This window comes from Anser anser, assembly GCF_964211835.1.
Source record: "Anser anser genome assembly, chromosome: 29".
Taxonomy (NCBI): Eukaryota; Metazoa; Chordata; class Aves; order Anseriformes; family Anatidae; genus Anser; species Anser anser.
Window position 1 is genome coordinate 2,779,878 of NC_139750.1, and position 24,097 is coordinate 2,803,974.

General features: G+C 49.6%; 1 protein-coding gene across 1 annotated transcript; it reads left to right on the forward strand.

Annotated features, from left to right (window-relative positions):
* Positions 1-16,112: 16,112 nt before the first annotated feature.
* LOC310887794 (olfactory receptor 14C36-like) lies at positions 16,113-17,185 on the forward strand (the record flags this gene model as incomplete). Its single annotated transcript, XM_083813956.1, has 1 exon — positions 16,113-17,185. The coding sequence occupies exon 1, from the start codon at positions 16,157-16,159 to the stop codon at positions 17,183-17,185; it is 1,029 nt and encodes a 342-aa protein (XP_083670082.1). The 5' UTR covers positions 16,113-16,156.
* Positions 17,186-24,097: the final 6,912 nt, after the last annotated feature.

Here is a 24,097-nt window from a genome sequence, read left to right on the forward strand (position 1 = left end):
CTCCACCCTCTGCTACACATGAACGAACCTGCTCTGTCTCATATTTGGGCTGTATGAATGTGTTCCTAACAGTGAGAGAATGCGGATCTCTGTAATGAAATGGAATGGCCCCAGTGCAATTCCTGAATCCTGCAATTTCCTTCCCAAACCAGTACCAAGAATAGGCCTAAAGAATTGCTCCCCAAAAGGGTCTGTTCCTGCTTTGGTTCAGGAAGGCATGGCTCATTGTTGCATTGTGACCTGTCAGAGACCAAGGGCTAGATTTAAGACTCATCCATGGGTGTCTGCTGACAGTGGAGGCAGCGAATGGTCACTGCATTACATAGCCAGGGCTGTTCCCACATGTGACCCGTAGGTGATGTCCTTCAGGAGGGGAATCTGGAGCTGCCTGCAGAGCCCAGGGTACCTCCAGGGACAGCGGAGTCTGGCAAGGGCATTGACTGCAGCCCCTCTGAAAGTGAGAGATCTCCCACTGTGGGCTCAGCCACAGGGAAAGAACTAAAGCCAGGTATTCACAGGGAACCTGCAACTCTGCAGTCTCAGAGAAGCACCTAGGAGGCAGAGGGAAGGGAAGCTTGGGAGTGATTTATTTTGCCCTTTGTGAAGTACCTCTGCCTGGTCCAACCCAGTGATCCGGACCTGGCTGAGTCTATTTCTCACCCTGACCAGCACGGCCATGCAGATTCACCCCACAGCACCACAGCCGATTTGCTCTGCACAGCAGCACCACCAGCTTGGGGGCCACTTGTGAGAAGCATGGGAATGGCCATTCCCCACTGCCCAAGGGGAGCTGATCTTTGAAATTTGACCAGCTCCATCCTCCTGCTGGCATCAGTGTCTATACTGGAGCAACAGCCACCAAGACAGTGGATCGGCCTGGGTCATGGGCCCAGAGATTTTCAAAACCCAGCTGGAGACTGACTAACTTACCTACCGGTAAAGCTATCATTGCTCAGAGAAGATGATGGTAGTGAACATCTCCAGAGGTCCCTTCTGGCTCAGGGAAGAAGGCGATGAACTGCACAGTCAGAGTGCGTGACAATGTTGTGTTTTGAGGCCTTACTGGTGTTTCTACAGAATCACAGAATCACAGAATCTTCTAGGTTGGAAGATACCTCCAAGATCACCTAGTCCAACCTCTGTCCTAACACTAACAAGTCCTCCACTAAACCATATGTTGTGGTTTAACCCAGCTGGCAGCTAAACACCACACAGCCGTTCGCTCACCCTCCCCCCTCCCTCTCTGGGATGGGGGAGAGAAACGGGAAAGTGAAGCCGGTGAGTTGAGATAAAGACAGTTTATTAAGACAGGAATATAATAATAACAATAATAATAATAGTGATAATGATAATAGTATTAATAATAATAATGTGTGAGAAACAAGTGATGCACAATGCAATTGCTCACCACCCGCTGACCGATGCCCAGCCTATCCCCAAGCAGCCGGCCCCCCACCCCGGCCAGCCACCCCTATATATTGTTTAGCATGACGTCAGATGGTATGGAATACCCCTTTGGCCAGTTTGGGTCAGCTGTCCTGGGTCTGTCCCCTCCCAGCTCCTGCTGCACCCCTAGCCTGCTCGCTGGCAGGACAGAGCGAGAAGCCAAAAAGTCCTTGGCCTGGTGTAAACACTGCTCTGCAACAATTAAAACATCAGCATGTTATCAGCGCTCTTCTCATCCTAATCCAAAACATAGCACCCTACCAGCTACTATGAGGAAAAATTAACTCTGTCCTAACTGGAACCAGGACACCATATCACTAAGTTCAACATCTAAACGTCTCTTAAAGACCTCCAGGGATGGCGACTCAACCACCTCCCTGGGCAGTCCATTCCAATGCCTAACAACACTTTCAGTAAAGAAGTTCTTCCTAACATCCAACCTAAACCTCCCCTGGCGCAACTTTAGCCCATTCCCCCTCGTCCTGTCACCAGGCACGTGGGAGAATAGACCAACCCCCACCTCTCTACAGCCTCCTTTAAGGTACCTATAGAGAGCGATGAGGTCTCCCCTGAGCCTCCTCTTCTCCAGGCTAAACAACCCCAGCTCCCTCAGCCGCTCCTCACAAGACTTGTTCTCCAGAACCCTCACCAGCTTCGTTGCTCTTCTCTGGACTCTCTCGAGCACCTCCATGTGCTTCTTGTAGCGAGGGGCCCAAAACTGAACACAGTACTCGAGGTGAGGCCTCACCAGAGCCGAGTTCAGGGGCACAATCACTTCCCTAGACCTGCTGGCCACCCTGTTTCTGATACAAGCCAGGATTCTGTTGGCCTTCTTGGCCACCTGAGCACACTGCTGGCTCATATTCAGCTGATTGTCAACCAATACTCCCAGGTCCTTCTCTGCCAGGCAGCTTTCCAGCCACTCATCTCCCAGCCTGTAGCGCTGCTTGGGGTTGTTACGCCCCAGGTGCAGGACCCAGAACTTGGCCTTGTTGAACTTCATACAGTCGACCTCAGCCCATCGGTCCAGCCTATCCACATCCTCCTGCAGAGCTTTCCTACCCCCGAGCAGATCGACACACGCACCTAACTTGGTGTCGTCTGCAAACTTACTGAGGGTGCACTCAATCCCCTCATCCAGATCATCAATAAAGATATTAAAGAGGACTGGCCCTAGTACTGAGCACTGGGGGACTCCACTAGTGACTGGCCTCCAACTGGATTTGACTCCACTCACCACAACTCTTTGGGCCCGGCTATCCAGCCAGCTTTTAACCCAACGAAGTGTACGCCAGTCCAAGCCACGAGCAGCCAGTTTCTTGAGGAGAATGTTGTGGGAAACAGTACCAAAAGCCTTACTGAAGTCAAGGTAGACCACATCCACAACCTTTCCCTCATCCACTAAGCATGTCACTTTGTCATAGAAGGAGATCAGGTTCGTCAAGCAGGACCTGCCTTTCATAAACCCATGCTGACTGGGCCTGATCGCCTGCTTGCCCTGCAAGTGCTGCGTGATGACACTCAAGATAATCTGCTCCATGAGTTTCCCTGGCACTGACGTCAAACTAACAGGCCTATAGTTCTCCGGGTCTACCCTCTGGCCCTTCTTGTAGATGGGCATCACGTTTGCTAGCCGCCAGTCAACTGGGACCTCCCATGATAGCCAGGACTGCTGATAAATGATGGAAAGCGGCTTGGCCAGCTCCTCCGCCACTTCTCTCAGTACCCTCAAGTGGATCCCATCCGGCCCCATCGACTTGCATACATCTAAGTGCTGTAGCAGGTCGCCAACCATTTCCTCGTGGATAGTGAGGGCCACATCCTGCTCCCCATCCCCTTCCACAAGCTCAGGGTACTGGGTATCCAGAGAAAAACTGGTTTTGCCACTAAAGACTGAGGCAAAGAAGGCATTAAGCACCTCAGCCTTTTCCTCATCTCTTGTCACTAAGTTTCCCCCCACATCCAGTAAAGGATGGAGATTCTCCTTAGTCCTCCTTTTTGTGTTGATGTATTTGTAAAAACATTTTTTGTTATCTTTAGCAGCAGTAGCCAGATTGAGCTGCAGATGAGCTTTGGCCTGTCTAATTTTGTCCCTGCACAGTCTCGCAACATCCTTATGGTCCTCCTGAGTGGCCCGCCCTCATTTCCAAAGGTTATAAACCCTCTTTTTTCTCCTTAGCTCGAGGTGCTCCTTGAGCTCCTCCCTGCTCGTCGAGGTTACCCTGTGAGTGGGGTAATTCTCAAAATGAGGCTCTGCCCTATGGGAACCTGGAGTACAAATGGTGCAGGGATACTACAGAAAAGTTCTCAGAAACATTTCTAGGCATTCTAGAGTGAACAAATTACAAATTAGTTGGAGTTGGAAAGAGTCTCTCCCCATCTTTCTTTTAAGCCCCCTTTAAGTATTGGAAGGCCTGACGAAAGTTTCCTTCAGAGTCTTCTCTTCTCTAAGCTAAACAAGTCCAGCTGTCTCAGCCTGTCTACATGGGAGAAGTGTTCCAGCCCTCTGATCATTTCTGTGGCTCTCCTCCTGACCCACTCTATAAGTACAATGTCCTAAGTCTAATGTGTCTACTGCGTTGCAGCCACAAAGCTGGATGATCTACTCCAGGTGGATGGGGTCTCCTGAGAACAGAATAGAGGAGGGAGAATCACTCTCTCAACCTGCTGGTTATGCTGCTTTTGATGCAGCCCAGGATACGGTTGGCTTTCTAGGACATAAGTGCACACTGATGGCTCATGTCAAGCTTTTCATTCACCAGTACCCTCAACTCCTTCTCCACAGGGCTGCTCTCAATCCGCTCATTGCCCACTCAGTACTAATATTTGGGATTGCCCTGAGCCAGATGCAGGACCTTGCACTTTGCCTTGTTGAACTTCATGAGGTTTGCATGGGCCTACCTCTCAAGCCTGTCAAGGTCCCTCTAGATGGCATCACTTCCCTCCAGTGAGTCGACAGCACCACACAGTTTGGTGTCAACAGACTTGCTGAGGATACACTCAATCCCATTAACCATTTAACCATTTATTATTATTTATTATTTATTATTATTATTATTAACCATTAATCCCATTGTCCATTTAACCAACAAAGATGTTAAATAATACCAGTCCCAATACCCTGAGGAACACCATTTATCAGTACTCTCCACTTGGAAACTGAGCCACTGACCACAACACTTTGAGTGTGACCATCCCTTCAATTTCTTATCCACCAAGCAGTCTATCCATCAAATCCCTGTCTCTCCAATTTAAAGACAACGATGTCATGTGAGACAATGTCAAATATTTTGCACAAGTCCTATGTAGTAGCTTAAATCATGTCTAACATTGTTTCATTCAGGCTGTTTCTCAGTGGATAGTACCCTCAAAGTGAAGTGACCTTGAGACACTCTCTGTCCCACAGGACTTGATGACACCCCTAGGGAATAGCTTATGGCACTTGGGCTCATTTCACCACACCAATACTATGTGCAGTCTCATGTGAACACAGCAAACAGGGTCTTTGGATGCAGTCATTTGGCATTCTCTGCAGAAGAAGAAACCACTTGTTTCAGCTGGGCAAGAGCCCAGTGCTGGGAACAGTGGTTGCAAGTGGCTGCTCTGTGGCTATTGCTCTGTGGCAGCATCTCCAAGGGTGTCCAGAGAACAAAGGCAGAGAACAGACCCTCTCAATCTCATTAATATACATATATATATTTGTATATGTATATGTATATAAATATATGTTTAAATTTATATATATATAAAGTGCCTGTCACCATACTGATAGAATCATAGAATCATAGAATCGTAGAATGGCCTGGGTTGAAAAGGACCTTAAAGATCATCTAGTTTCAACACCTCCTCTGGGCAGGGTTGCTAATCACTAGAGCAGGCTGCCCAGAGCCACATCCAGCCTGGCCTTGAATGCCTTCAGGGATGGGGCATCTACAACCTCTCTGGGCAACCTGTTCCAGTGCCTCACCACCCTCTGAGTGAAAAACTTTCTCCTAATATCTAACCTAAATCTCCCCTGTCTTATTTTAAAACCATTCCTGTGGCCCCTTTGATTCACAGGGCACACGGTTGACTGTTTCAGCTTGCGCCAGACCAAAAGATCAACATGCTTTTGCATGGAGCTGCTCTCCATGGCCAGCAGCCCCCAGGGCCTTCCTCCTCCTCAGGACCACGCTGGGCCCAGAAGAGGTAGGTGGGGCTGCAGCAGGGCCATGGCACCCCTGTGTTGGCACCAGCCAGCAAGGCCCAGTCCCAATGGCCCAGGGCAGGGTGAAGGGGGCAGGCTGATGTGCCCCCTGCCAGCCTGCCAGATGTGGCCCTGGGGAAAGTGCTGGCTTGGGTCCAGCCCCAAGGACATCAGAGATCAAGTTTTTGAAGATCCCAGGGAAGGGGCAGGAGGGGGACAAGGGAGGAGGACTGGAGCCTGGAGCAGCCTGCTGGAGGTTCTCTGCTACAGCTGCAGCTCCCAGCAGGGATTCCACCAGGACTGGAAGCCTACTTCAGTCTCTGGGGAATGAACACAAGCTCTTGGTGAGCTGAGAAGAGCCACAGCCACCACCAGGAAAGAGTATGCATTCCCCACAGGTTCTGGAGTGATCCAGAGGGTGTTGGTGCAATGGGAACAGTGGAAAGCTGCCAAGAAGATGTGTCTGATGCCATCTTGGTCACTGGGTTCCAGGGGGCAGTCTGCAAAGGGGCTGACCTGGTTTTTCTCATGCTGTCTTTTCCAAGCACCAGTAGCTCAACTGGGTCCACAGCATGAGGCTTCAAGAAAGTCTGATGCTCTGAGGTCCCTGGAGGGGAGAGTTGTACTGAAACGGAGCAGCCTTCCATGCACAAAAGTCAGAAGCTGCCCCCTCCTGTGGGAGCACAGGCCATCACCATTGCTGGGGAAGCTGGCTCTGCAAAGGACCGCGGCAGGAAAGGCTGTTTCCTGATGTCTCAGGTCCAGCCACTAACCCATTGGAAGTGGACACACTGAGCAGGAGAGGATCACAAGGCCTTCTGAAGGCAAGTCTTTGGGTGACATCCTCTGCTTAGACAAACCCCCAGAGCATGGAGGAAAATCGGAAAAGGAGCGCCCCAGGCTTGTGCCCAACAGGGTGTCTAGCTCCTAGGCGGGTGTCACGGAATTCAATTTTACACAACTTGAATGCAGCAGACATTTAGGACTTATTTTATACCTTTAGAGTAAATAATAAGGTTAGACCGTAGGATTTTTAACTGCACTGAATGAGCATTTAATCATCAGCCAATGTAACAGAATGATTTCAATAGAAATTGCTACAATAGAAATAGTGACTTAGTTAAAGATTTGAGAATGGCAAGGTTCACAAAAGATTTACAACCCACTTTGATTCTGAATATTCATTTGGTTAAAAAAAGAAAGAAAGAAAGAAACATACTGGGAAAGTTTTTGAAAGACAGTTTCAAAGTGTCAAAGAAGATTAAGTACATAAATGCTGAGACCCAAGGTAAAACGAGAGGGGGAGAAATAAGTAAAGCTGTGTTATCTGGATTCACAACTTCTCTGTTAGTAAAGTCCCACAGCCTATGGGATGTATTTGTTAAGTGGCCACATGGGAAGCTGTGGTTTTTGGACCTCCTGGCTTGAGCTTGCTGCATTCACATTCCCAGCAAGGGGAAAAGATCCAGTTCAAGCATCACACTGTTGCCCATGCTGCCTGGAGAGCCAGGACAGTCGAGTCACACAATAGCCAATGTCCGAGGGAAGCTGGAGGTAGGGTGAATTGAAAGGGTTTGGACTTGAGTGGAGGCTCCAACCCTGAGCTGGCAGGACAGCACTGGCTGAAGTGTGACACAAGCTCCCTGACAGGCCTGTGAGTCCAGAACTGGTTGGCAGTTTCTCACACAGCTCACTGAGGAGGGAAGGGTACTGGGGAGAGGGGAGCATGCTTCAGCTTCCCAAATCCCAGGACAGGGCCCAAAGTTTCCTTCTCTTGCCCTCGGGCATCCCATTTCTTTAAATGTAAACCTGGTGACTCTTCTGTCAAGAATCCTTCAATCCTCCTCCACGTGTCCTTCTGATTTCCCTAGGAGTATCAGTACCTACAGAATGAAAGCATGAATCTGCCTACATTTAAACATCTGCAATGAAGCAGACTACCCCTGTGGTATCCGCTCTGAGCAATGTCAATTAAAGGAGTGGTTGCAATGTGAGACATGAAGCCCCACCTCCAAGTACATATCTACCAGGTTCAGATGAGGGGTGCTCTTGCAGAGGTCGCCCTTCATCTTTTCAGGTGGCATCGGACTCTGCTGATTTCCCTCTGCAGCAACTGGCAGGGGATGGATCCCCTTCTCAGGAGAGACTCCTTGCTCTAAAGCCACAGGCCTGGGGTAAGGTCATCAGGTTCTTACTGGCACTTGTCTCAGCATCTGTTGTAATTTATTGTGTGCTTTCCTGTCACTACCTTCTCTGTGATCAGATAAACCCACCAAAATGTCACAAAAACTTGTCAGAAAGGCCATGGTGTAGAAAAGAATTCTCACCAGGAGCTCTGGCAGGAACCAGGAAGATTGCAATGAGCACCAGGAAGAGATGGGAAGCTAAAAGCTTCTTGTGCAGAGTGGGCCTGAGAGGCTGTGATTGCAGTGTGTAGGGCTGGGAGAGAGGGTCAGGGGACAGCAGTGAGAAACGAGGTGATGAGTGACGGCCTGGGAAGTCCTTATAAGCATGTGTGAGCTCTGGCATGGAAAGCAGTTGGTGTCTGTGGGTGGAGGGTAATGTTTGTCCTGGGAATGTAGCAGGAAGGAAGGCCCCGGCAGCATGAGTCAGGAATGACAGAGATGTTTCCATCTTGTGTGTGTGCTTCAGCCTAGGAGATGAGGAATGCCCACTGCTGTGGCTGGCTGTGCTCAGTCATGCCCCATGAGCCGACCTTGCTCTCTTCTCCTCCATTAGCACCCCACACTTGGATGGACCCCAGGAAATGTCCATGAGCCTGGAGAATGCATGAACTTCCTGCAGTCCTGGCCGGTTACTGCAGGGGAAGAGGGCAGGGTTTGTGAGCCTCAGGGGACTGCAGGGAGAGCAGAGTGATTGTGTAGCAGTAAGTGTGTTAAAAGCAGGAAGAAGAGCTGAGATACTGGGGAGAGCAGGGGGTCATGTTGAAGTGAAATAGGTGGAGGTGTGATGTTGAGGCAGCAGCAGAAGGAGGATGTGCATTTCATTGCTGAGATGTGCAGTGACCCCAAGGACAGGCACCTTGTCTGGTCATTCTTCTCATTCTTCAGTCATGTTCTCAGTGTGGTCCACCAATGGCCTCAGAAACTTGCAGGTTTGCTCCTGCCTTTTACTTCTTCAGAGGCTTGTTTGGTTTTTCAGTAGCTGCAGTTCAGGAACTTGGCACCAGAGGGCTTCTTCAACGTGCAAAACTCCCTAAAACGTGCCAAGTCTCCATGCATGGTTTTCCTTTAACATAGAATCATAGAATATCCAAGCTGGAAGGGACCCCCAAGGATTATCGAGTCCAGGTCCTGGGTCCCCAAAGAACCACCCAAAAAAACCAGACCATGTGTCTAAGAGCATTGTCCAAACACTTCTTGAATTCTGGAAGGCTCCATGACCACTTCCCTAGGAAGCCTTTTCCAGTGCTGACCACCCTCTCGGTGAAGAACTTTTTCCTGATTTCCAGCCTGAACCACCCCTGTCACAGCCTCTAGTCATTCCCTCAGGTCCTATCACTGGTCACCAGAGAATAGAGATCTGCACCTGCCTCTCCACTCCTCCTCATGAGGAAGCTGTATACCACGATGAGGTCTCCCCTCAGTAACCTCTGTGAAGTAAATTAACTCTATCCCAGCCAAAACCCAGACAACAACAATCAAAAACAAAGGCAGGCCTAGTTTAATAAAAGAATACAAGACATTCCTCTGCAGAAGATGAAGGTCACACTACCTCCTCTCAAGTCCACTTTCCAAATTAGAAAACATTTGATGAATGGAAAAGATCTTTTTATTTCAAGCACAGATCCAAAGACCCCTAAAACACCCCCTGCCCTGGACACTCTATGTGGATATTCACTCTTGGCATGCAGTAAGTCACATGCTGAAGGCATGAGCTACCTTGATTCAGGGAAGGAAAGAGAGAAACTGAATCAGATGCCTGATTTTGAACAGCCAAGTCTGCACTAATCCCAGCATACATGGGTTACAGGAAAGTGTTCAGGAAGATTGAAGCACCTAGATCCACTTATTTTTCATTTTCTGCACAGTGCGTAATATGCGACTCCAGCGCCAGCAGGGATGAGTGTGATCTCCTCTAACAGAGCACGCCTTTAATTCAGTTGTCCAGACTTCTCTTTCTAGTCAAAGGAGAGAAATCAGTTGTCTCAACTGAGATGTCTTGGCATACCATACTTCTGTACCACCTCCTGCTCCAGCAGAAAGGTGCCTGTACATGCCAGGTCACATTCCCCAGCCCCACTGGAGGGCTTCAGCTGCCCAGGAGAGCAGTGTCTCTCTGGATGGGTAACTGAATAAAGCCCTGACTGAAGATGTTGAGCAAAGGTTGAAACATGCCAAAAAGATGACTGTTTAGTAACAGCATATCTTGGAAGCAGTGGCTACCTCTGTGTGGGCAACTGAATCAAGCCATATATGAAGATGCTAGGCAAAAGTTGAAATGAATGGGAAAAAAAGAAAAAAGAAAAAAAAAAGTGTTGTGATAGGTGTGTAAGTGTGGTGGTTTTACCATGCTAGGCAGCTGAACACCACAACCACTCTCTCCCTCCCCCTCCTTAGATGAGGAGGGGAAGAAATAAAGGAAAGAACAGCTCACGGGTTGAGATAAGGATGATTTAATTAAAGGAAAAAAGAAATAATTATTAAGGAAAGATTATTATTAACTAAACAATTTAACTAAACAATTTAGCTAAACAATTTAACTAAACAATTAACAATTTAACTAAAGGGGGAAAAAAAAGGGAAAGGGGAAAAGGGAGAGGGAAAGGGAAAACTAAACAAAACAAGTAAAGGCTATGTGGAAGTGCAGAGGAAAGAAATTACTCTCTACTGCCCACAAATGAGCGATGCTTGACCACGTCCTTGAAGCAGGGCCTCAACGCACATAGCCGGTGTTCAGGAGGAGGACAGACGTTTTCACAACGAGAGCCCACCCCTTCTCTTGTGCTCCTTTTTCCACCTTTTATTGCTGAGTGTGACATCATATGGTATGGAATATCCCTTTGGTTGGTTTAGGTCAGCTGCCCTGGTGATGTTCCTTTCTCACGTTTTTGCCCACCCCCTAGGAGGGTTAGAGAGAGTCCTGATGCTGTGCCAGCACTGCTCAGCAGCAGACACAACACTGGTGTGATACCACTGCTGTTTTATCTACAAGTGCAGAGCACAGCACTGTACGGGCTGCTGCAGGGAAAGTTAACATCCCAGCCCAACCCAGTACAGTAAGAAGTCATCATTTTCAGAATTTTTGAAGGTTTACAAATTTTCCTGATTTTTTTTTCATAGTTCATGGACACTTGCCAGCAAGATGTACCAACACTTTCCTTCTGTGCAAAAATAAATTTTTACAGACATTATGCATCCCGACGTCCTGAGGGAATTGGCTGATGTAGTTGCCAAGCACTCTCCATCATATTTGAAAACTCATGGCAGTCAAGCAAAGACCCCAGTGACTTGATGTGTTGGTTTTACTCAGGTGGGCAGCCAAGATCTACCACAACCACTCTCACTCCTCCTCCTCAAAGGGAAAGGGAATGAAGAACATAGGCTGAAAAAAAAAATGCCACGTGGAACCACAGAGAGAGAAAATAAATCACTTTCTACTGCCCATCAACAAGTGATGCACCTCAATATGCATAGCCGCCCCATGGGAGGAAAAACGTTTTCATAATGAGAGCCCACCCCTCCCCTCTCCATGCTCTTTTCCACCTTTTATTTCTGAGTGTGACATGGTGTGGTATGGAATATCCCTTTGGTCGGTTTAGGTCAGCTGCCCTGGTGATGTCCCGTCCCCACCTCTTACCCATTCCCAGCTGGCTGGCTTTTGCGGGGGTTGGAGGGAATCCTGGTGCTGTGCCAGCACTGCTCAGCAGTAGACACAACACTGGTGTGATACCAGTGCTGTTCTAGCTACAAGTGCAGAGCACAGCATAGTATGGGCTCCTGCAGGGAATATTAACTCCATCCCAGCCAGACCCAGTACACTGGAAAAAGGGAAACATCACTCCCATTTTTAAAAAGGGTAGAAAGGAAGACCTGGGGAACTACAGACCAGTGACCTTCACCTCTGTGCCTGGCAAGATCATGAAACAAATCCTCCTGGAGGCAATGTTAAGGCATATGCAGGACAAGGAGGTGGTCCAGGACAGCCACCATGGCTTCACCAAGGGCAAATCGTGCCTGACCAGTCTGGTGGCCTTCTACGATGGAGTAACTGCATCAGTTGACAAAGGAAGACCGACCAATGTTATCTACTTGGACTTCTGTACGGCCTTTGACACAGACTCACATAACATCCTAATCTCGTAATTGGAAAGATATGGATTTGAAGGGTGGACCATCTGGTGGATAAGGAATTGGCTCGATGGACACACCCAGAGAGTGGTGGTCAATAGTTCTATGTCCAGGTAGAGACCAGTGATGAGCAGTGTCCCTCAGGGGTCTGTCTTGGGACCAGTGCTTTTCAATGTCTTCTTCAATGACATAGATGATGGGATTGAGTGCACCCTCAGCAAGTTTGCAGATGACACCAAGCTGAGTGGCTCAGTTGATAAAGCAGAAGGAAGGGATGCCATTCAAAGGGACCAGGACAGTCTTGAGAAGTGGGCCCATGTAAACCGCAAGAGGTTCAACAAGTCCAAGTGCAAGATACTACACCTGGGTCAGGGCAATCCCAGACAGGAGTACAGACTGGGAGAACTCATTGAGAGCAGCCCTGCAAAGAAGGACTTGGGAGTTCTGGCAGACGAAAGGCTCAACATGAGTCAGCAGCCCAGAAGGCCAACTGAATCCTGGGCTGCATCAAAAGAGGTGTGACCAGCAGATCAAGGGAGGTGATTGTCCCCCTCTACTCTGACCTTGTGAGGCCCCACCTGGAGTACTGCATCCAGGTTTGGGACCCCCAGAAAAAGAAAGATGTGGACCTGTTAGAATGAGTCCAGAGGAGGGCTACAAAGATGATCAGAAGGCTAGAGCACCTCTCCTGTGAAGAATGAAATGAAATGAAATGAAATGAAATGAAATGAAATGAAATGAAATGAAATGAAATGAAATGACTAGAATAGAATAGAATAGAATAGAATAGAATAGAATAGAATAGAATAGAATAGAATAGAATAGAATAGAATAGAATAGAATAGAATAGAATAGTTCAGTTGGAAGGGACCTTCAAAGGTCATCCAGTTCAACTGCCTGACCTCTTTTGGGCTAACCAAAAGTTAGAGACTATGTATGAGGGCATTGTCCAAATGCTTCTTGGACACTGACAGGCCTGGGGCATCAACCAGGTCACTAGGAAGCCTGTTCCAGTGTTTGAATTTTTCCTAATGTCCAGTCTGAAACTCCTCTGATGCAGCTTTGTGCCATAGCAGCTGGCGGAAGTCATGCAATCACCAGCGCTTGTGGTCATTGGGGGACTTTAACTTCCCGCACATATGCTGGAAATACAATACAGCCCTGAGAAAACAGTCTAGGAGGTTCCTGGAGTGCCATCCCTGGAGGTGTTCAAGGCCATGTCTGCATGTGAACATCTCCCTCCCGGCCTCCATCTCCATTCAGTGTGCCTGGAGCTGAGACAAGCAGCTTACATGCAGATGTCTGGTTTATGCCCACCTGAACCAAGGCAAGAGGAATCCCAACTCCTGTGGGCTTGTGTGAGGCATGGGAGAGAGCTGAGCCCCCTTCTGGACTCTGGACTGCAAACAAAACTAGGATGCCTTGGTTGACTCAGCTGAAACCCTTCCGTCAGCAGGGCAAGGCAAGATCCCTTCCTGTCTTTGCATGGGTGTCCCTGCCTAAAACCGTGACACAGAAAGGTGATTCTTGGACCTCATACTTTTTCTGATATGAGGAATGACAGTGCTGGAAAAGAGTTTCCTTCCCTGGTGGAGGGAAGGAACATCAGCGAACACTTTAGTTTCAAAGTCAGTTCCCCTGGAGGCCCAGGGACATCTCAAGGGAGACGGAGGGAGCAGAGACAGCAAGGACTTGGGCTGGAGCTGTGCTGCTGAGCTGGGCCAGGCTCCTGGGCCCAAGGGGAGCTTCTGGCAAGTGCTGCAGAGAGACAGCTCTGCCCAGGAGCAGCTCCTCTGCACAGCACAGCAGGGCTGGGGGCACTGCCTGCAGGGGACAAGGGCGGCTGAGAGAAGGGAGGGAGATGTTAAAGGCAGTGTGGAGGGGGGAGATGCTGAGAGTTCACTGCAGGAGAAATCTTCACAGCTCTAACATGGTAAGTGCCTGTGTGAGGGGAAGACAGATGTGGTATCCTAGAGGGTTCTTCTACAGCTGCCACTTCCCATGGCTGATAGGATATGTCACAGTGTCTGTCCTGGCTTCTCTAGTGCAGAGGACAGGGATGGTTCCCTGGATCAATGATTACCTGCCAAAGCTGTCAGAGGGACAGGACATGAGGTTTCCTTCTCACAGGGCCGGCTGCAGGCTGTGCAGCCGGGGTGCAGGCAGGGGTGCCCAGGGCTGTGGTGCAGAGCAGGGTCCCTGCTGTGCCCCAGGGGCTGTGTGCCGGGGCAGGGCCTCTGCCGCCTGCCAGGCTCAGCACTCAGCCTGCCCAGGGAGCTGCCCAGGGTGCTGCGGGGAGAGGCTGTGGGTGGAAGGAGCCCCCCACTCAGGGCGGGGCAGGGCAGGGTCCTGCTGCTGCCCAGAGGCTGTTGCCTGGTGTTGGCTGCTCACAGCTCCATGGCACAGCCCATACATCTCTAGAGGGGACTGTTCATGAATATGATCAAGGCAGATATGTCCTGCTCAAGTCTGTGCCTTTCTGGAGCTCTTTTCAGCATTTTGCTTCTTCATGCTGATAGGAACACAAATAGAGATGTCAGGTTTAGAGGAAAGACTCAGATTCCTAAAGCATCACCCTGAGGTTTGCGAGGAACCTCAGCAACCAACAGCCTGCAGATAAGACAAATATCACCTTCCCAGTTTCATCAGGGATTGTGTGAGCTGCATACAAACGTAGTGTCCTGGTCTTGGCTAGGGTAGTGTTAGTTTCCTTCCTAGTAGCTGTTATGGTGCTGTGCTTTGTATTTAGGATGAGAAGAATGTTGATAACACACTATGCTGAGCAGTGCTTACACAAAGCTGGCTGGGCATCAGTTGGTGGTGTGCAATTCCATTGTGTATCACTTGTTCTGCATGTACTTTTCCTTTTTTTTTTTTTTCGTTTTTATTCCCCTCTAACACTGCCCTGATCTTGACCCACAAGTTTTAGGATTTTTTTTACTGATTCTCTCCCCCATCCCACTGTGGGGAAGTAAGCGAATGGCTGCATGGTGCTGAGCTGCCTGCAGGGCTAAACCACAACAGGTGGTGATGCTCCTGGGCTGTTCCCTGACCCTGGAGGTGTCTGCAAGGCAGAGGTGAGCACACAGCACAGGGCATGGGGTCTGTGAGCCATGGCAGGGCACAGACATGGGGAAAGAGAAGCAGCTCCCAGCCGGGAGAGCTCCAGGCAGCAGAGAAGGGCAGGCACTAAGATGAAATATTTAACCAAAATCCTGTGTCAGGGCAATACAGGCACCTCTTGATATGTCGTGCGTGCAGTGCAGATCCCTTCCCCTGAGCAACGCCCCTGTGGTGTCCCAGGCTTCCTTTACACTGTGGGACTCTAGCAATGCAGTTGGTGGGGGTGGGAAAAGACCTTACTCTCCCTTCATCAGATATATCCTCATTTGGTCACCTGACTAAGTCCATGAGATGTCCTTCCAAGCTGTGAGCTGCCCTCCAGACTGCAATCCCTCCCACAGCAGCTCTGCTTTACCTGATGGAGAAGTGCTGAAATGCTATGGGCAGGAAAAGGCTGTTGGGGTGGTAAAAAGAACTCCTTGGCTAGCAGTGGGGTGCTGACAACTTTCTTAGGTACCTGGAGGCAGGGTGAGGCACTCAGTCATCTGAGTCTGCAGTGGATGCCTCTGCTCTCAGAGGTGTTTGGTTTCTTCTCAGGGATACGCAGGACTGTAATACCCCTCCATAGCAAGAAGGAGCAAGCACGGGGCAGCTGGGACAAAAGCCAGTGGGCAAACCAGCTTGCCTCACCCTGCACAAAACCACTGCAAATCTTTTACCTGTCAGGACTCACAGAGGTTGTGCCTCAGTGCCCCACAGATGCTCAGGATCTCTGCCTTCAAAGAAAACTCCCCAGAGGAAGTGATGGTGGTGGGGGAAGGTGGGGCTCGAAGGGCTGTCCAAAATACAAACAAACAAAGGTCTGAAACGTATTTCTGCAACCATCTTAGAATTTGGGGTGCAGATACTGACAAGCCCTTCTGTGTTCAGAGGGACTCCACCTGGGAGATTCTGAATATCAGATCTGGCCCGTGCATCCCCCTGCTTCCAGATACCACAGAATTACACAACCAACACCTTGGGAGTCTACAGGCAGCGACCCAGCTCTTCATGACATTCTCAGTCAGCCAAAAGTAGAGTTCCAGAAGGGAACTGCACAGCGGTCTTGCAAAAAAAGGACAAAGGATGAGTGTCTCGGGGAAGACAGTCTATGAGAAATGGCTTTGTTTTTTGCAGAGAAGTCTGTCCTAACTCTACCCTTTCTTTTCCTTTTGGGACAGTTGTCTGGGTCCACATGGAGAAAATGTCCAACAGCAGCTCCATCACTGAGTTCCTCCTCCTGGCATTTGCAGACATGCAGGATCTGCAGCTCTTGCACTTTGGGCTCTTCCTGGGCATCTACCTGACTGCCCTCCTGGGCAATGGCCTCATCATTACAGCCATAGCCTGCGACCACCACCTCCACACCCCCATGTACTTCTTCCTCCTCAACCTCTCCCTCTTTGACTTGGGCTCCATCTCCACCACTCTCCCCAAAGCCATGGCCAATACTTTGTGGGACACCAGGACTATCTCCTACTCAGGTTGTGCTGCCCAGGTCTTTCTGCTTGTTTTTTTGATTTCAGGAGAGTATTTTCTTCTCACTGTCATGGCCTATGACCGCTATGTTGCCATCTGCAAACCCCTATATTACAGTACCCTCATAGGTGGCAGGACTTGTGTCAAAATGGCAGCAGCTGCCTGGGGCAGTGGCTTTCTCAATGCCATGCTGCACACTGCCAATACCTTTTCCCTTCCCCTCTGCCACGGCAATGCCCTGAACCAGTTCTTCTGTGAAATTCCCCAGATTCTCAAGCTCTCCTGCTCAGATGCCTACCTCAGTGAAGTTGTGCTTATTGTGGTTTCTGCATGTTTACTCTTTGCATGTTTTGTTTTCCTTGTGCTGTCCTATGTGCAGATCTTCAGGGCTGTGCTGAGGATCCCCTTGGAGCATGGACGGCGCAAAGCCTTTTCCACATGCCTCCCTCACCTGGCTGTGGTCTCCCTGTTTCTCAGCACTGTCATGTTTTCTTATCTTAAGCCTCCCTCCATCTCCTTCCCATCCTTGGATCTGGTGATGACAGTTCTGTACTCAGTGGTGTCTCCAGCAGTGAACCCCCTCATCTACAGCATGAGGAACCAGGAGCTCAAAGGGGCGCTGAAGAAAGTGATCCTACTGGTGGTAATTAAGAAGAAATAAAGTGCCTGTCTCTCTCCACAAGTGATCTCTGATTGATCTCAGACAAATGTTGTGCTTTGGGGCATTCTGTCATTGATAATCATGGTTGTACACAAGTGCTTGCATTCATTCTATTTCTGCAGGTAATAGACTTGTCCCTGCAGTCAGACTGACTCAGAGGCCTTCTGTAAATGCGCCTATCATCGCATGACAGGTAGCCTCCTATGTTTCTTCTCTTCATTAAGAAAGGTTTACTTCAGTGCAGAGGCCTGTGGTCAACACAAAGTATTTTCCCTACGCCCCCCTCACCTGTCCATAGACTGCCTGTTTGTCAGCACCTCATTTTTGCCTCTCTGAAGGCCCTCTCCATCTGTTTCCCATCATCAGATCAGGTGTGGCACTTCTGTAGTCGGTAAGCCATGAGTTCCAGGAGGCACTGAGAAACTGACCACAAGGAATCTTGTACCGTCAACAAGAACCTGCTCCCCCTTCTCTGCACAGTTCCCAGAGTTTCTCTTTTCCTGTAGATAATGGTACCAACAATGGTACCAACAGGTTATTCCTTAGGTTTACACCACTTCTCTTGAGGCTTCAACTAAACATGTGTGAACCTTTCACAAATGCTTTGAATGTTGTACAAGATCTGGCCTCCCTGCTAGCATCTCTGGAACAAAAGGGGTATCCTGAGTGCATTGCCCATGTTTCCCAAGGCATTGGAGAAATCAGGCAAGGGAGACAGGAGACCAGCATCGCTGAGTCAGGACCTCTTAATCAAACTAAAGCACAGAAATGAAAATCAAAGGCAGTGGAGGCAAGGACATACGAAGTGGGAAAATTACAAGGATAAGGCCTGGAAGTTTAGGGATAGGATCAGGAAAGCCAAGGCACAGCTAGAGAGAAACTTGGCTAGGGATGCAAAGAATAACAAGAAGGGTTTCCACAGATACATAAGAGAGCAAAGAAACTCTAACCCTCCCATGAAGAGTGACACCAGCAGCGTGTCAGCCCCGTGTCCCCGCACACCCTCCCATCCTCTGCTCTGTAGGATGTCCTGTCTCACTGCCACCAGCTCCCCTCTACTTTCAGATGTCCCTGTCCTGCCTGGAGGTGACCCAGCAGATGGCTATGACAATGCCGGGGAGGTTTCTGACCCTGGGGAGAATCCTGTGCCTGGACAGGGGGACTGGAAAGTTCCTGGGGCACCAGAGGAGGGAGATGGACCCAGGGATGCAGCCGCAGGTGAGAGGCCAGTGCATCACTGCCACTTCCTAGGTGCCAACTTGTGGTTAAAAAAGTGTGTAGAAATAAGTCATGATGTCTTTCAAACATTACCAAGTTTTGAGGTGAAGTCACCACCACAATCAGCTGGGCAGCTGAGCTCCACCACAACTGCTCTCTTACTCCTCTTTCTCAAAAGAATATGGGGAGAAAATATGATGAAAAAAGGCTTCTGGGTTGAGATAAGGACAGGGACATCACTCAATAATTATTGTCACGGGCAAAACAGACTCAGTAAAAAAAAAAAATCTTCCCCCCAGCCACCCTCTTCTACGTCCTCCCCCTGAGAAGCACGGAGGTACTGGGAATGGGGGCTGCGGTCAGTCCATAACACTTCATCTCTGCCACTCGTTCATGGTTACTCTCTTCCCCTGCTCCAACGTGGGGTCCCTCCCACCAGGTGCCATCCTTCCCAAACTGATCCTGCCTGGGCTTCCCACAGGCAGTTTTTGTCCCTTTCTTAAATCTGCTTTCACAGAGGTGCACACAACTTTGCTTAAAGTTCTTCTTTCTAAAGTTCTCTTCTCAGCTTAGTTCTTCAAAAGTTCTTCAAAGCAATGATTGGTCCCGTTGAGAGCCATTACTGACTGTAATGGTTTTACCTTGCTAGGCAGCTGAACTCCATCACATCCACAAGGATATACATAATGATAATGTAATTAAATGAAAAATAATTATTAAGGGAAAATTATTATTAAGGGAAAATAAAATAATTTAACTAAAGGGAAAAGGAAAGGGGAGGGAGGGAAAAAAAAAAAAAAAACACAAGCAAAGGCCGTGTGGAAGCACAGAGAAAGAGGAATGAAATTACTCTCTACTTCCCACCAAGGAGTGATGCTGGACCACGTTCATGAAGCAGGGCCTCAATCTGATTGCTGATGTAGTTGCCAAGCCACTCACCATAATATTTGAAAACTCATGGCAGTCAGGCGAAGTTCCCGATGATTTGATGTGCTGGCTTTACTCAGGTGGGCAGCCAAGCTCTATCACAACTGCTCTCTCACTCCTCCTCAAAGGGAAAGGGGAAGAAGAAAGTATGCTGGGAAAAAAAATAAATAAAATAAATAAAATAAAATAAAATAAAATAAAATAAAATAAAATAAAATAAAATAAAATAAAATAAAATAAAATAAAATAAAATAAAATAATAAAAAAATCACTGTCTTGGTGACGTCCCCTCCCCACCTCTTACCCACCCCCAGCCAGCTGGTTCCTGGGGGGTTGGAGGGAGTCCTGGTGCTGTGCCAGTGTTGAACAGATATAGACAAAACATTGGTGTGATATCAGTGCTGTTTTAGCTACAAGTGTAAACCACAGCATAGTATGGGCTGCTGCAGGGAAAGTTAACTCCATCCCAGCCAGACCCAGAACATTGTCAAGGACCCATGGACTCCTTAGAGCAGGTAATTTGAGGCCATGATTACAGGTAGGGCAAGGCACTGGGCAGGTGGCTCTGAGGCTGAGAAAATCCTGGCTTTGTTTCATCAAGCAGAAAGGCCAAGCCCTGCTGCCAGCCATGAGCAGAGAGCTCCTGTCCTCACCTGGGGCTCCAGGCTCTTCTTTAGGCAGTGGGGTATGCAGTACCAAGTGAAAGACAGTGGTGTGACACTTCTTGGCTCACTCAGGGGGTGCAAAGAGGAGATGAGGTCCCAATGCTAAGAGGGCAGTATGTCTCCTCCTAGGCCTTGGTGGCAGAGAGAACGGACATAGCCAAGGGGACAAGACCTTGGTTTTCTTGGCTAAGTCTTGCCTTGCCAGTGCCCTTGTTTATCTCCACCACCAGCTGTCCTGTGCTGTCCCACACCTGGCCCCATTTCCCTCTTGGTTGCAAACACCCATCTTGCTTTTCCACCTTGCTCTGTCTGTGGTATTTCTGTGCCTTCATTGATGTCTCTACACTCCATAGTTTTTCTCCCACATGCTGTTTCCAACTATCAAGAAAAGCTCCATCATCTTGGAAACTACCCTTCACACAGGCATCTTAACCCATTAGCCTTTTGTTACCTGTCATCTGACTAGACAGAAGGAACCTCACCATGATCTTCCAAGCCATGTGGCCTTCCTGCTGGCCTTTCAGCTCCTCAGATAGACATGACCAAGCCACATTCCTGCTGCTCTCCACTCTTGTACCGAGGCAAAAGAGACTTGACAATCCACAGCCAAGAGCACTTCTGCATTGGCCTATCAGGTACTTGGGCAGAGGGCATCACACAAGCACCTTGCCAGGCAGGTGCCTTCTGCTGGCCTGTGACAGACGCTGGGAGATGTGAGCCTAAAAGCCCATCTGCCAGCCAGGAGGCAAGGGTTGACCTGGCAGCTACTTTACAAGATGGGACCTCCCAGTCCCTTGCCCAGCCATGCTCCTGCTGCTGGCCTACCAGCTCCAGAGGCAGAAGTGACCTCACAGTCCCCACCAAAGCCATTTGCTTACTACTGGATTTGGAGTTTCTAAGGCACCATTGGCATCTTATAAGAATATGCCCACCTGACACCCTCTTTGTGGCCTAGCAAAAAAAAAACACATAAAAGCAAGGTCATTGTCATAGTCCAAGACCATGCATCTGCTGATGGCCTTTCAGCTTGTCAATGGGCAGGAGATAGGTATGTACAGCTCTGTTAGGTACTAGGGCAGGAGTCATCTCGTAATTAATATTCAAGCCACCTGCATGTCAGTAGCTTATTCGTTTCTTCTACACAGCTGAAACACACAGACATGTACCAGCCATGTGCCTGAAGGTGGCCTATCAGGCCCTGACACCCACCTGCACAGCCATGGGCCTCTTGCTGCCTCCTGAGATTCTGAGGAACAGCTGAACTCAGCAGAGCATCCCCACCCATCTCATCCTTGAGTCCTATGGCCTGACCAGATCCGTGTCACATTGCCTGCCTCTTCCAAGACCAAGCAACTGCTCAAGGCTCTCCCAAACCCTGCCCAGCCTCATGGAGCCAAACTGCTTCAGTTAGGTGACTAGAGCGCAGGAATGAGAGGTTTGATATCATGTGTTCAGTTTAGGTCATAGGGATTAGATCTTGCTTTCCAGAGTTAGGGTTTGTGCAGAGGCTTAGGGGGAAGCTTTGGTGTTCTGCTTCAGGTACTTTTTATTTTTCCAGTGAATACTGCAGAACCATCAGCCTTACCTGAACCATTGTCACTTCTTCAAAATCTTTCCTTTCTGTTAGCCAAGCAAATCTCTCCCCCAAATCTCCTAGCTTTATTCTCCCAGATTTCCCCTGGCCTCCCCAAATGTGTCACCCTGTTGGGGGCAGCTTCCTGATGGCCTTTATGACCTCAGAGGCTCTGCCTCCCTGCTGTTGGCCAGCCAGGGGCTGGGACAGAAGTGACCTCACAGCCAGCATCCACAGGGCTACAAGGAGCTGTTGTGCTCAGGAGGCCTCTTCCCAGCCCACCCAGGAGCAGTGGGTGCAGGGGATGCCCTGCACAATCCCTCAGGTACTCTGCCTGCCAACCAGCTCATGCTGCAGAAGGCCTCCCACACATCCTGACTCACATTTCCTCTGTGAGATCTTCGGCTCCTCCAGGGCATCCTGGAAGAATTAGACACCTCTGTGTGGAAAAGTGAATCAAGCCCTGAATGAGCATTTTAGGGAAAAGTTGAGAATGAGGCAGATTATTATGGTAATTATTGTAAGAGCTGAATATTTCATCATTTCTGGCATTGTTTCAATCATGTGGTTTCCCAGGGGATATTACCCTCAAAGGGAATTGACTTTGAGACACTGTCTGTCCCACTTCATGGCACCCCTAGGGAACAGCCTAGGGCACTTGTGCTCACTAGGGTTCATCTCACCACTCCCATACTGAGTGCAGTCTTATATGGACAAGGCAAACATGTACTTTTGACAGTCATTCTGTGTCTCTCCGTGGAGGAACAAACCATCTGTGTGAGTTGGGCCAAGAGCCCAGTGCTGGGAATGGGTTGGGAGGGGCTGCTCTGGGACCATTGCCCTGGGGCAGCACCTTCCAGGGTGTCCAGAGAACAAGGACCCAGCCCAGCCCCTGCTCTGCTGGTCCTCCCTGTTTCTCCCAGGAGGCCAGCCCAGACTAGCCCCTCCCCAGCTCTCCGCATCTCCCTGTCCCCTCCCCAGCCCAGCAGGCTGGTCTGGCCCCAAAGCAGCAAATGGAGAAGTGGAGAGCAGTGGCAGTGTCCCTGCTGCTGCTGCCATCTGCAGGAGATTTCCCCTCCCCCAGACAGCCCGCAGACCCCCAGGCCAGCCCCACTCCCCAGCACAGCACAGCACAACACTACTGGCCCTGGGGCTCCTCAGGCAGCACCACTGCACACACACACAGTGCCCTGCTCTGCTCCCGGGACACCCCATGTCCCACACAGCCTTGCCCCAGCCCACCACGTCTGGGCTGGCCTGAGCAGCCATTCCTGCAGCCCCTGCCCATGCTGCCCACAGCCCCCGAGCTGGCGGTGCTGCTCTGCGGAGTGAGGGGGCTGTGGTTAGCAGGGCCGTGGGGGCACTTTGCAGGGCCATGCTGGTCAGGCTGGGAAGGCAGAGCCAGCTGGTGGGGGGCACTGCCACTGACTGCCTCCCACACAAGTGGTTCTTTGGCCATGGAGGGTGCGCACAGATAGCCGGCCTTCTTCAGAGTCAGAGACTCATGGAATATCCCAAGCTGGAAGGGACCCACAAGGATCATCGAGTCACATTAATTTCCAATGTCAGGCTATGTTTTGGGGTGATTCACTGTATTCAGTGTATGAAATTTCATCAGAGGTATAACAACCAATTCAGCAGACTGCTTTCCCTATTTTTGCTGTGTTCCCTGGAGCTGCAGAGCTTTCGTTTGCCTGTTCCCACCCAGATCTTGCACTTTGTTTCTGTGTGGCTCCACCTGGGACATGCTCGTGCTCTATGTGCTCCACTTGCTACTGACTCCCTGGCACGCACTGTCCCTGCCGAGCACTTGGGCTCTCCTGGCTGCTCCCACTTCCCTCCAGACAGACGCTTGCCTGCCATCAGCCCTCTCGCATAATGTGGACAGAGGCAGGTGAATTCACCATCTCTGAGGGTGTTGGCCATGAACAGGGAACAATCACAGGTGCACCCTGGCAGTGCTGCTCTGCCAGGACACTTCTCCCCTCCACCTCTGCACACAGCCAAGTGCCCCTGCAGCTCCACCACAGGTCTCCGAGGAAGGATCTCGGGCAAGCAAGTCACTGCAGGATCATTTTGTTTATTTAAAGATGAAGAGAGCATGGCTACTTATTTACAAGAGACTGGTAGGTACTGAAATGGAAGGGGATGAAAAACATTTCTTTGTGGACAACACTTTCACAAGCAAATCAAAGAAAAACACACACACAAACACAGACCATCATCTGTAACTAGTTACATTACAAATGATATGCAGAAGAAAGTCAGTTTTTTGCTTCTGAAAAACATTCAGTCATCACTTTCCACACTGCATCCTTGAGCTCCTGGTTCCTCATGCTATAGATGGGAGCATTCACTTCTGAAGGCACCACCGAGTACTAAACTGTCAGAAAAAGATTCAGAGGTGAGGAGAACATGGAGGGGTCTTCAGGTAGGCAAATGTGGCAGCGCTGATGAACTGGGAGACCACGGTCAGGTGAGGGAGGAACGTGTAAAAGGCTTTGTTCTGGCCCTGCTCCGGGGGGATCC